This window comes from Manacus candei, unplaced genomic scaffold (genome assembly GCF_025592945.1).
Source record: "Manacus candei isolate 608988 ecotype Guabito, Panama unplaced genomic scaffold, ASM2559294v1 h1tg000159l, whole genome shotgun sequence".
Classification (NCBI taxonomy): Eukaryota; Metazoa; Chordata; class Aves; order Passeriformes; family Pipridae; genus Manacus; species Manacus candei.
This window is the reverse complement of record NW_026138207.1, coordinates 1908321-1920019: the sequence shown is the minus strand read 5'-3', so window position 1 is coordinate 1920019 and position 11699 is coordinate 1908321. Positions and strand designations below refer to the sequence as shown.

Below are 11699 nucleotides of genomic sequence, written 5' to 3'. Positions count from 1 at the left end.
GTCTACTGATGGGGGGCAGAACATTGGAGAGACAGTCCTGATGCTGTGCCAGCACTGCTCAGCAGTAGCCAAAACACTGGCGTGTTATCATCTCCTTTCTAGCTAACAATGCAAAGCACAGCACTGTGAGGGCTGAACTCCATCTCGAACCAGATCCAATAGGGGATGTTAAGCCACAATGTTTCCCTACACTTTTTGAGTATGAGCTGGAACTTTAAATGCTGGTATCTGTTTTTAAAAGTTTGGTATCAACCACCTTTCTTCTTCTTCCACCCCTGGCAAATATGTTTATAAAGTCAACTAAGGATTAATTCAACCTGGGAATAAGGTTCCACACAGAGACAAGAAGCCTGCAACTGAGGAACATCACCAGCCTCCCCCCCCAGCTGCCCTGGTCACTAACACAGCTCTCCTGCTGTGAGATGGGACAGGGATACCTCAGCTTTTTTTGACTACCAACAACAAATGCTTACTGGGAAAAGTAATCTTGGAAATGTAATCTTAAATTCAGGAGAAAACCTTAATACTGTTTACAGCATTTCCTATACATACTGCATTTGCTCCAGTGCTCTTCCTTACTGCATCATTCCTCCTGCTTGCTGTATTTGGGACTTCAGTAACACCTGGGAAGATGGGAAACTGCACAGAGCATTATTAGCTTGATCATTTTTTGACATTACACTACTCGCACTACTCTTTTGATACACACACTGCTTTTGCTCACACTACTTTTGCTACTCAGAAATTATTAGCTGTTTTGAACTATTCCTGCAAAAGGGTGGGTTGGTTTTTTTTATGGACATAGAGCAAATAGGCCATGAGAATGATAAATCTAACTAAAGCAACAGAATGCACTCCAAAGATATTCAAACTTCTTTTGAAGCATTTCTATTACGGAAATTTTTTTATTATATTCTGTGAAACAATTTACAATACTTTTCTCTCTCTCTTTCATTGTTATTACAATTTAAAAGATTAACTAAAAATACCCTACCAAAAAATGAAACCAGTGGAGCAGTCCAATTCAATTGTACTTATTCTGCATGCTCCAAGAAATTAAGACACAGTTTATCAGCAACTGTGTATAATTAGTAAGAAACCTATTTAAACCTAATGATACGCATGGCCAGGGTTGCTGCTTCTCAATGGAGACAGTAGTTCTGCTTAATTGGGATGCTTTCAGATGGCATAATTGTTGAAACTGATGCTCTGCTCTGCTGGTTCAGGCTTCTGGTAGGTCTCTCTCCCCATTCTGCTGGGAACATTTTGCAAGTGGAGCTCCATAGCACCCACAGGGCTCCCTCGCTGATGCCTTTTACCGCCCAGCTTGTGCCTCCAGCACCAGCTCTGCACTGGCAGCTGCCCCCCTGCAGAACAAATCTGCTGCTGAGGACTCAGGGGTGAGGTCTGCTGTCAGCTCCCTTGATTTGAGTGTTGAAATGGTGCCTTTCAGTAGCTGGAAGGACTTTCAGCTCAAGGGTTCAGCAACATGACATGGACATGCCTGTGACACCTACCACACAGAACAGCAGTGATTACAGCTGCCTAAATGACTTCATTGAGAAGTTTAAGAAGTTTGTGATTCCTGATGCTGTGACTTCCTCCTCAGCAAACACCAAATGACTTTTATACCTTGCATTAATGCTACCACACCTGATAGCCACTTACTAGCCTGTGAGAAATAGGTCAGAAGCCTTAGCTCAGCTCCTAGAAGTCTCCCTCTCACTCAAGCCTTTTGTTAGTAGTCTCAGTGGGAAAGCGTCATCAAGAGAGTAAAATGTTTTCTCAAACCTGCAGATGATCTCTCCAAATCACAGCACCATCACTCTGCTGGGCAATATAAGAAAACTTGCAAAATAGCTGATCCATCATGCAGAAATAATGAAAATTGGCTCAAAGGATGACAGTTTCTTGTGACCATTAAATTCAATGCAAATAACTAAGAAAGGAGGATCTGTCAAGAACAGTTTGTAAAGGCAGCATTTTAGACGAGATACCAAAGCCAGGACAAAGTTTGCACAGTCCACATCACTTGGCAGTATGCCAGTATAACATGAGATGGCTCCACTTCCACCAACAAAGAGCTTAGTGCTACAGCAGAGTCCCTCAAATCCAACTAAAGTAGCTAATTGTGCCCATCGACTGAAACCAGACCTGTCAAATGGTTCCATGCCAGTCCAGTGAGCCCTCAGGATCAAGGGAGCAGAACAGCACTGCAGGCTGTAACAGGGTGAGCTGTGAAGGTAACACAAGTCTGGGAAAAAATGTGGAAAGGGACATAACTCCAAGCTGCTTTGCAGACCAGCAGCTGGCCTTCAGCAAAAGGCTGAAATATGGGAGACCACAGCCAGCTTTCAGCAGCTGAAAAAATATTAATTTAGGGGCAGTATAAATATGGATCTACTGATCCATCTTCAGCTGAACTTTCTCACCATCCTCCTTTGCACCTTTGTTGCTTCCTTCTGGCTTTTCACACTCAAAACGTCCTGCAGAACCAATGCAGACATTTTGTGAAAAAGGCTTGGTTTGAAACCGTGTCTGCATTAGTTCCTACACAAACTTTCACTGGGGTTTCGCTAGTACAGTCCTGCTGCTCAGTACCGATGTTCTCAATGTAGGCTGGTGGGAGGATGACAGAACAGCTGAGGCAGAAAAGACCAGAAACGTCGGCATCAGCCACAACAGCAAGGGGAGGGAGGGAGGAGCAGGAAAGATCAGTACGTGTGTAGGGAAAACGGCTTTTCCAGAAGAGGAAAATAGAAGGGTAAGAGAGTAGAAAAATTACACACCAACCCTGAACCACCTTGGGAGCAGGAGACTGATCTGGAGTGGTCACTTGCCCCGAGCACAGACGGCTCAGTGTAACAACACAGTCTGATGGCTCAGTATAATGACACAGTCTGTAGCGACTGGAAACACGAATGCAGATGCACAGGCACTTAGCGCACCTATTTAGAAGGAAAACAGGATTTCTATTTGTCACTGTGAGCATATCTGTTTGGCAGGCAATATCCATGCAAGGTGATGCAGTGCATTTTGGGGCTTTTCAGTACATCATTAGAACACACTGAGCCCCTCCAGCTGTCTTGTTTTCAACTGGATCCAAACCCCTACTTCCAACAGAAAGATCTGGTGGAATACACTGGGGGGAAAAGTGGACTCATTTCAAGGTTTCACTGTTCAAATAACAAAACAATTATAAACAGAAGGCTGTGTTCAAAAAAAATCCAACCCCAGCCTCCCATGTTCTTACACAAGACTTTTGTCTGACCCAACGGATTTCACAACCTCCACTTCCATGGCCTTCTTACTGCTGATCTCATTCACTTCTCACCTGGAGTGAAGGCCTGCAGGTGGACAAGGAGATGAAATCTGCTCAGCCAGAATGTCAAGCCCTCCAAGCCACAGAGGTGAAGGAAAAGACCTGGCCAAGCTTCACTATCCATCTAAGTGGCAGAGGACCTGGATACCTGGCATTGCACCTTGGTCATAGCAAGTATGTTTTTGTATGAGGTGACCATGAAGAATAAAAATGCCTGGCCTGGAATGGCCGCAACAATACTTTGAAAATGCTGAAACACAGAAGATCCTTCAGCTGATAACAAAAATGGAGTAATTTATATCCATAGTGAAAAAGCATAAGAACAACTGAACAAGACCAGCTCTATAATACTGATTTTCAGATAGATGTCTGGGTCTGGGAGTGACTGCAAGCCCAAAATGAGAAGATTCAGATGGAAAGTTAAATGCCATTTTGGCTCTCCTACAACATTGCTCTGTGAAGATTCATTATCAGAACTGTAATTTGGTTACCACTACAACAGTTTCAGGCTTTCCAGCAGCAGCTTGCTGGAGCTGCTAAGGCTAAAGACAATTTTTTTTTTCAAGCTATATGAATGATCATTAAACATGATTGCTAAAGAAGCAAACTGTCAAAGTCGTTTCATTTATTTCATAATATCACATCTGTACAATTTTCATACATACAGCAGAAAATGCACATTGGTTACACAATGGCATTTGGCTGCATTTCCAAATATAATACAGTAAGTGCAACTCCACTTAAAATGTACATTTATACAACTTAAACAAATTAAGGATTGCTACACCACTATCTGTGACAGTATAAAGCTTCATTTATGTTATGTCTCATTACTAAACCACTTCCCGGTTAAATATAAAACATATTCAATCATTTTAAAATGGCCTTTGTGGTACCTGGCCAGCATATAAAATATTTGTTGTGTAAAATTTAACCATTAACTTTTTGTTTTAAAAAATAATCCTCTAAGCCTATTTAAACATTTGCTATTGAACTGTTATACTGACACTTTGTAGCAGGAACCAAATTTTACCCTCCTTTTGTTCGCTCTTGCACTGCTTATCACCAAAAGAAGTAACATTTGTAATGTACTGTAGTTTTATTCAGATACAACCAGGTGGTTAAACTATTTAACAATTTTGCTCAAAAGGTAAATAACATTTTTTATTAAAGAAAACAAAATTACATTTCAGAGATATTTGTCATCAAAATTTTAATGGGCAGAGTGCTACAAGCACTAAAAAAAAAAAAAAGAAATACAGAAAATTATTAATTTAGCTTTTAAGAAACACCCAAATATTCTTATAACTTTACTTTTGGAATACATTGGTCCACAGACCACATTCTTGTTACAGCTTACCAAATGAAAAACAAAATTGCTTATTGCCGTCCCTGTAACAGGAATGCCTCAGTTTTAAACCTCCTTTAAAAATATACATTTTACAATCCTTTCACCTCAACAAAGGTGACACTGACAATAAATACACTGGTTTGGTGATTTTTTTCTTCACTATGAAAAGTCTACAAACTACCTATTGTATGCCCTTTCTTTTTTAGACTTTTCCAATGCCTTGTCCATAGTTTTCTCGTTTTCTCCTCTACATTTGGGGCAGTACCATTTGCCCTTTGGTTTATGATTGAGTCCCACACATGAAAAGTGAAACCACTCAATAGGGCACTCATCATTATCACATCCTATCATTTCTCCATAGGAGACTTGGTTGCACAAGCAGTATGTTGGCTCGTTAGGGTCAATAGGAAGGTCAGGGGGAGAAGCTTCCCGCTCCGCTTTAGCCTTGGATCGTTTCTTCTTCTTGGACGTTTTTGCTTTCTTCTCCTTTGGTGTTCCTGAGGTGATGTCATCATGATCATGATTGTTTGAGGCATTTTCTCGATTCTCATTATTCCTTTGCCTCCTCGATCTCTTGTTGTTGGGCTTCTCAGTCTGTGCGATTGTCTCGTTCTTTGACTTATCTTGGCTGGCCTTCCCACTGTTTCCAGTGGTGTCATTAGTCTCTTGACAAGTCTCAAACAGTTCCACGTGGCTGTCCACTTGCCTCGTTCTGTTCTCAACAAGCTCCACCATCTGACTGACGATTTGGATCTTCTCATCCCCCAGTTCCTGACTTCGAATCAAGGCTCTCTGTATGCAGTGCAACATTCTTCTCTTCTGCACAGCATCTGTCTCTCGTTTAAATTTTTCATAGTAGTCGTCCAGGTCCTTCAGAATCTCTGAAAAGAAGAAATAAAAACTATAAATATTTTTGACAGGGAGAATAGTTAAACAAAACCTTTCCATATTTTTCCTTCCATACAGCAACATATTTTTGTAAGGTGCAAAGCTGATCAAAGACAGATTCCCCGAAGCTGATACCTGGCAAGTGGCTCATGACTCCAGTGGATTACTTCTGTTCTAGTTGGTCCCTAGGGACTAAATATATTTTTATATGTTGATAATTCTTCCCTTTAAAATTTTCAGTAATTAAAAAGAACTAACGAAACAAATACACATACCATTGAAAGTTCCAAAACTGACTGCAAAATTAGAGAGGAAATTAATGGATATTTTCTATATAACAACATTAACATTTTTAGTGAATGACAGAGTGGGAGAAAGAGAGTGGGAGAGAAAGAAAGCACAGATCAGTGGAGAAGCCAGATTCTGGTTTACTTGACAGCTGATGCAGAAGCACCAAATACACGGTCTGGACCCTAAGCTATGGCAAGTTTCATCCAATACTGCTGAGCTACTTCTGCTGAAAACATGAGGCCATGTAAATCCCTGGATTACAGAATTATGATTACAATATCCAAGATGTTTAGATTATTTCCTCCCTATACCTTCTGTAACATACATGTTGCTTATTTTTTAAAACACAGAAATATTACCTTCATCAAATATTTACTGCAGTGAAGGAGATAAAAAAAGCTAGGAGATAACATTAAAGACGATAGGCAACAACTGGAGCAGCTAGAGCCTGCGATTTAAAATGCTGGCACTGAAAATAGGTTAGATTCTGAATTACACCTCAAGGATTGTTCCAACAGTCTATAAGAAACAACAATGCACAAAAAGTGTTTAAAGTTTCAAGAATGGTTCAGGAAGTCTATTTTTAGGCAGATGTTTTTGAATTTTGTTATGATACTCAAATCAACTAAAGCACACAGGACATTTGGCATTTCCATATTAAGTCCTCAAAAACACGTAGAATGTTTTTCCTGCATCTCATTCCTTTTCTGAATTTTCCCTTCCTCACAGGTCAGAACGTTCTGCCTTAGAGAAGCAAAATACACTGAGATATAAAATCTGATCTCAATTCCTCTAACAGAAACAAGGATTTCTCATACATGCAAACAGCATTATCAAAACTCTTTAAAACTTTTTATTTATTTATTTTTAATAGGAGAACGTGATACATATGTAACCGACAGTTACACTGTGATTTAGGTTTTGCCTTGCCTGGGCAGAGTTTCTGAACACATGTGATCCTAATTTTCAGTGAAGATATGGAAATATTATATAAACTTTACTTTGGATTTTAGAGCTGCAGCCTGTGCTTCACACGTTGGTCAACCACGACCTGTCAGCTGGTACTGCAATATAGTCTATCTGACCAAACCAGTATTTTGATATATTATTAACCATCTTAAGCATTTGCTTTTTTCCCTGCTTAACTAAAAAAAAAAAGATTCCAAAACAAAACAACAAAAACCTACAAAAAAAAAAAAAGTCAAACCCAAGATGCCACTGAAACAGTGGCTGAATACAGCAGATTAAGCATTCAGGAAGACTAAAAACGCAGTGTTAGTTATTTTCAGTGGCTGCAATGCACAAGTTTATTGCTTCGAGCGCTGGTACTTGACTGATGCCATGAGCCTAACCCCTCTGAAAATGGTAGGCGGGTATCTTCCACGGAGAACAGTCTCTCTTGATAGCATAACGTAATTTATGCTTGGAGTTGGGCATTAGGAAAACTTCACCTCTGGTACGGCACAGACACTACAGCACCGCACCCTCTCCCGGCGCAGCGCTGTCCTGCAGGAGCGGCGGTGGGATGCGGCGATCCGGGATCCTGCGGGGCGGCCCCGGCAAGGACACGTTTGGTGTGGAGACGGGGTGTGCGAGGCCAAAGAGATGGCTCAGCACCGGCGCCAGAATGCGCAGCTCGAGCAGCGCAGCACCAAAAGACACATCCGTGCAGCTGTGTGGAGCAGCTCGGGGGGCTGGGGCTGCCCGCTCACGGCAGGCTGACTTCACGGGAATTCCAGGGAAGCGCGTTCCCGTGCCCTGCTGTAGCAGCGGGAGCAGAACGCTGCGTTCCGTGCGATTGCCAACGCACCTGCCCGACATCACAAACGCCATTAAAACGGGGGGGTAGAACCGCTGCCAGGGCCTTATTCCCAGCGCAGCTCCGCAGCCTCCCGGGGGTCGAGACACCGCGGGACGATGGCGAGCGGGACACGGGTGAGGGCCCGTCCCCCGACCGCCCCTCTGCGGCGCCGCCCGGCGCCCCGGGGCCGCCCCGGAGGTGACGGAGCCGCCATTGTTCTCCGGCAGGAAACCGGTAGCGGCCCCGCGGCCGCGGCGGAACCGGGAGGGGCTGAGGGGGGGGAGGCGGGGCGACCCCGCCCCCTTCGCCACGCGCCCCCACCCGGAGCCCAAAGAAACCAACGGGAGCAACAACAATGATTGACACGGAGAGGCGGCCAATCGCGGCGAGCGGAGCGCACTCGCGCCGGCCCCCGCCGGCCACTGGGGAGCGAGGAGAGTCGCGAGGAGCGGCCCTCCCCCGCTCTCCCGGGGACACGTCAGTCACAGCCCGGGTGGCCACGGCGGGCCCGCCCCCCGCTGCGGCCCCAGCCAATCAGAGCGCACGGGCCGGGGCGGGCCGAGATATTCAAATCAACCCCACCGAAAAGTTGCTTCTCGAAACGTCACGAGAGGGCGGGGCGAGGGGCGGGGCGGGGCGGCCCGGGAGCCAACAGGCGGGGGGAGGCGGCGCGCGGCCGGCCCATGGGGAGGGCCCCGCCCTATGAGCGCCGCTGGGGGGCGGGATGAAACGCGATATGCTAACGAGGGGCGTCTATAAAAGGCGCAAGGCAGCCGCTTCCCCACCACAGCGCGGAGGTGCCCGCTGGACGTGGCGGCTGGGGATATAATGCCTGCCCTGCCCTTTCTTATCCTATCCTCTCCTCCCCGCCAGGCCCCTGTGGGCTCTCGAGGAAGTTTCCCTCGGACCCTTCCGCCGGGCTCCCCTGGCGGGCTGCCCGAGGAGCTGCTGGGGAACCAGCAGGCAGGGCTCGCTGCCCACCGCCCCCTAAGGCCACATGCACGGGAACGCGGGGAGGGAAAAGGGGTCCCCCCGCCCGGCACCCCGGCTGTCAGCGCTGCCGGCGGCACCGAATAAAGCCCCCCTCCCCTCCCCCCTTCCCGAGCGGACGCCAGCGAGCAAGTGACAAAGCTGCCCCGAGTCCCGCAGACCGGCCTCCCCTTCCTTTCCTCCGCCCGTGGGGACGGGGACGGCGTGCCCCGAGCACGGGCAGGGGAGGGGGCGCTTCAGCCCAGCCGTGAACGCGACCGTACTCCCCCATACACTCACACCGCACACGCCGGGTCCTGCCCCCCCGGCCCCCCGCCCCCCGGAGCGGGGCTGTTTCACCGGGTGAAACGAAACCCACCGAGGAGGGAGCGAAGAAAGCACACCCTGCCCCCCACTCTCGCCTAACCCTCCTCTCCTCTTCTCCCTCCCTCCTTCCCTCCCTCCCTCACGAGCTGCCTCTCTCCCCTACTACAGCCATAATGAATACTGTACATTCCTAAATGTTGTGCTGTAATCTCTCCCTCTCTGTCCACCCAGCACTTTCTTCCGAAATCCTTCCACCTCAGCCCCACGGCCAAGGACGGCCCCCCTTTGTGCACCGCACACCCCACTTCCCTGCCCCCGCCTTCTTGGCCAGCAATTTACACAGAAAAGCAGAGTCCTTGCTTAATAAGAGAAGCCGGAGACCTTTTGTTCCGCCCCATGACAAGAGCTAACGCTGCAGATCAGCCCCTCTCTCTCCTCGGATCTTTCCTCCCGGCTTTCTCCCTCCTTTCACCTCCCAAAAATAAAACTACCATCCCTGTGGGGTGCAGAGGGGCAAAAGGAGCCGAGGCTCAGCTCTGAAGAAAAGAAAGGCAAAGACACCCTCCCCCCCCGAGCCCCACACCACACACACGAACGCACACACACACATACATATAGAAAGCACTTACCTTGATATTTGGCGTCAATTTCCCTCATCAAGGAGACATTTCTCTGCAGATCGAAGGGCATAGACTCGATGGAGTCCAGATAATCCTCCACATAGTTCACTAGGTGAAGCTGGTCTCCGTTTGCAGGACTCAACATTTTCATCCGGCAAAGAAAAAAAAAATCCTTCCCCACACCTCTCTCTGTGTGAGAGCAAGTGCTGCTCCCTTCAAAGACGGTAACCCCGATGAAGGGCTCACTCCCTGCCCACCTCTCTCGGTAGCTCCCCCCCAAAAAAACCGAGGGAAGCTACATCTGACTCCTCTTGTGTGAAACAGAGGGGGAGAGATACACACACACCCCTCCGCTAGTCCCCTACAGCCAGCAGCAGCTGATTGAATGGCTGTCGTTGTGGGTAATTCACGAAGGAGGTGGTAGGAACAATCAGAGGGATTTGTGTGTGTGTGTGGGGAGGGGAGGGGGGGAGGAGGAGGAGGAGAAAGGAGGGGGGCTTAAACCAGCTCCTCCGAAACAATCTGGAAACAAAATGTGCTCTGCAAAGTGTCTGTCAGAGGCAGCGGCAGCCCCTCTGCCTGCGCCAGCGCCGCTCTGCTCCGCTTCTCCTCCGCTCCCCCCTTCCCCGCTCTCTCCTCACCGCCGCCGCCGCCGCCGCTCCCCGCCGATATCAACGCAGCCTCCTCGCTCCCATACGCCGCGCTAGATCCAACGTGGAAAATCCAAATACCAGTTTCAAACACTTGGGAAACATTCGGCCCCGCCAGGCAGGGCGCATGCGCTGCCCTCCCAGCGCTGTGTACACACACACTCACTCAGACACACACACTCACCGCGCACACCCGCTCCCTTCCCCCGCCCGGAACCTCCGCATATCCATCGGCCCGCCTCCCCTTACTCACGTTTGGGGAGGAAGGGAGGGAAGGCGGCGGGGATGCGGTCTGAGCCAGGGGGCGGGCGGCTCAGGGCCGGCGTAGGCGTGAGGAGGAGGAAGCCCCGGGGAAGGCGGAGGCTCTGGTGAAGTTGTGCGGAGGCTGCGGGGAGAGCGGCCCGCGGGGAGGCTGGGGCGGGTAGCGGGGGCAGGTGGATGCTTTTGCGGTAGGGCACCGGGACTTTGGAGGAGTCTCTCCTGCCTTCTGCCAGCTCGCCCCGGGAAGGAGCGGCTCCAAGGGCTTTCCTAGGAGAAAGGGACACTGAGACCGCTGCGACGCCCCCCCGCGCTGCGGGCAGGGCTGTGCCCGGCGCGGCGCCGGACGCGGAGGGGAGACAGGGAACGCTCCCTCCCTCCCTGCTCAGCGGGCACCCGCAGCCTTCACCCTGACAGCCGCCACAGCCAATCACCGCGCCCCTCGCGTCCCGCCCCGCGGCCCTCTCGACCAATCGCGAGCGGGCGGGCGAGCACGCGCAGCTGTGACAGCGCTGCCCGGGATACCGCGGTCGCGGCCGAGGGGGCGGTGACGCCCGCGGGGAGGGGCGGGGCCGCGCACGCGCGCTTCTGCAGTGGTGGGGAGAAAATGGAGCCGTTACGGGCCGGCGGGACCACATTTCCCAGCGGCCCCCGAGCGACTGCGCTTGCGCGAGGGAGGGCGGGCTGGAGGCCCGGAGAGCGGGAGAGCTCGTCCCGCCGCCCCTTGTCCCGCGCAGCAGCGGGCGGAGAGGGGCGGGACACGGCGGGGGGTGTGTGCTGTGGGGAGCTTGGGGGCAGAGCGCCCCCGCCCCACATGGCTGCCCGGCGTAGAGGCCTGCGAGCCCCGCCGAGGAGAGGGGGGAGGAGGAGGAGGAGAAAGGGCACCGGGTACAGATTCGTACCGCCCGCATTTTCCGCGCCAGGGCGAGCCGGTCGTGTGGAGGGACCCTGCTGTCGGTCAGCAGTGCCTTTGTGTCCTGCAGTCGCTGCCATGTCCCGGAGCCCGCAGGCACCCAGTTCCGCCGGGACTGGGGAAGGCGGGGCTGGAAAGCCCTACCCCGGCTCCGGCGGAGCAAAGTAACGCGCGCTTTCTGGCTCTTGTTTTTTTTAGCAGACGTCACCGGCAATCCCCTAATTTAGGGGAGACTGACTCATCATTTCTGAGCGCCCAGACTTGCTGGTGCAGTCGCTGTTCGGTGAGGCACCGGCGTTCCTCTGCTTG

The 11699-nt window shown here is 50.1% G+C and overlaps 1 protein-coding gene across 4 annotated transcripts; it reads right to left on the bottom strand.

The window, feature by feature from the left end:
• Nucleotides 1–3930: 3930 nt before the first annotated feature.
• Nucleotides 3931–10872, bottom strand: ING1 (inhibitor of growth family member 1). 4 transcript variants are annotated; one of them, XM_051772854.1, is made up of 3 exons: nt 10473–10872; nt 9579–10272; nt 3931–5554 (listed from the first exon to the last, which is right to left on the bottom strand). In XM_051772854.1, exons 2-3 carry the CDS (start codon nt 9718–9720, stop codon nt 4851–4853), a joined length of 846 nt encoding a protein of 281 aa, XP_051628814.1. In that variant the 5' UTR covers nt 9721–10272; nt 10473–10872; the 3' UTR covers nt 3931–4850. The 4 variants fall into 4 exon arrangements, with proteins under 4 accessions (XP_051628814.1, XP_051628815.1, XP_051628816.1 ...); XM_051772855.1 differs by lacking the exons at nt 9579–10272; nt 10473–10872 and adding an exon at nt 7663–7882; XM_051772856.1 differs by lacking the exons at nt 9579–10272; nt 10473–10872 and adding an exon at nt 7304–7639.
• Nucleotides 10873–11699: the final 827 nt, after the last annotated feature.

Bases quoted from the DNA above. Each gene is read 5' to 3' on its own strand.
- ING1 (XM_051772854.1), bottom strand. From the start codon at position 9,720: ATGAAAATGTTGAGTCCTGCAAACGGAGACCAGCTTCACCTAGTGAAC. The intron at 5,555-9,578 runs GTAAGTGCTTTC...TCTTCTTTTCAG, and splicing joins AATTGACGCCAAATATCAAG to AGATTCTGAAGGACCTGGAC.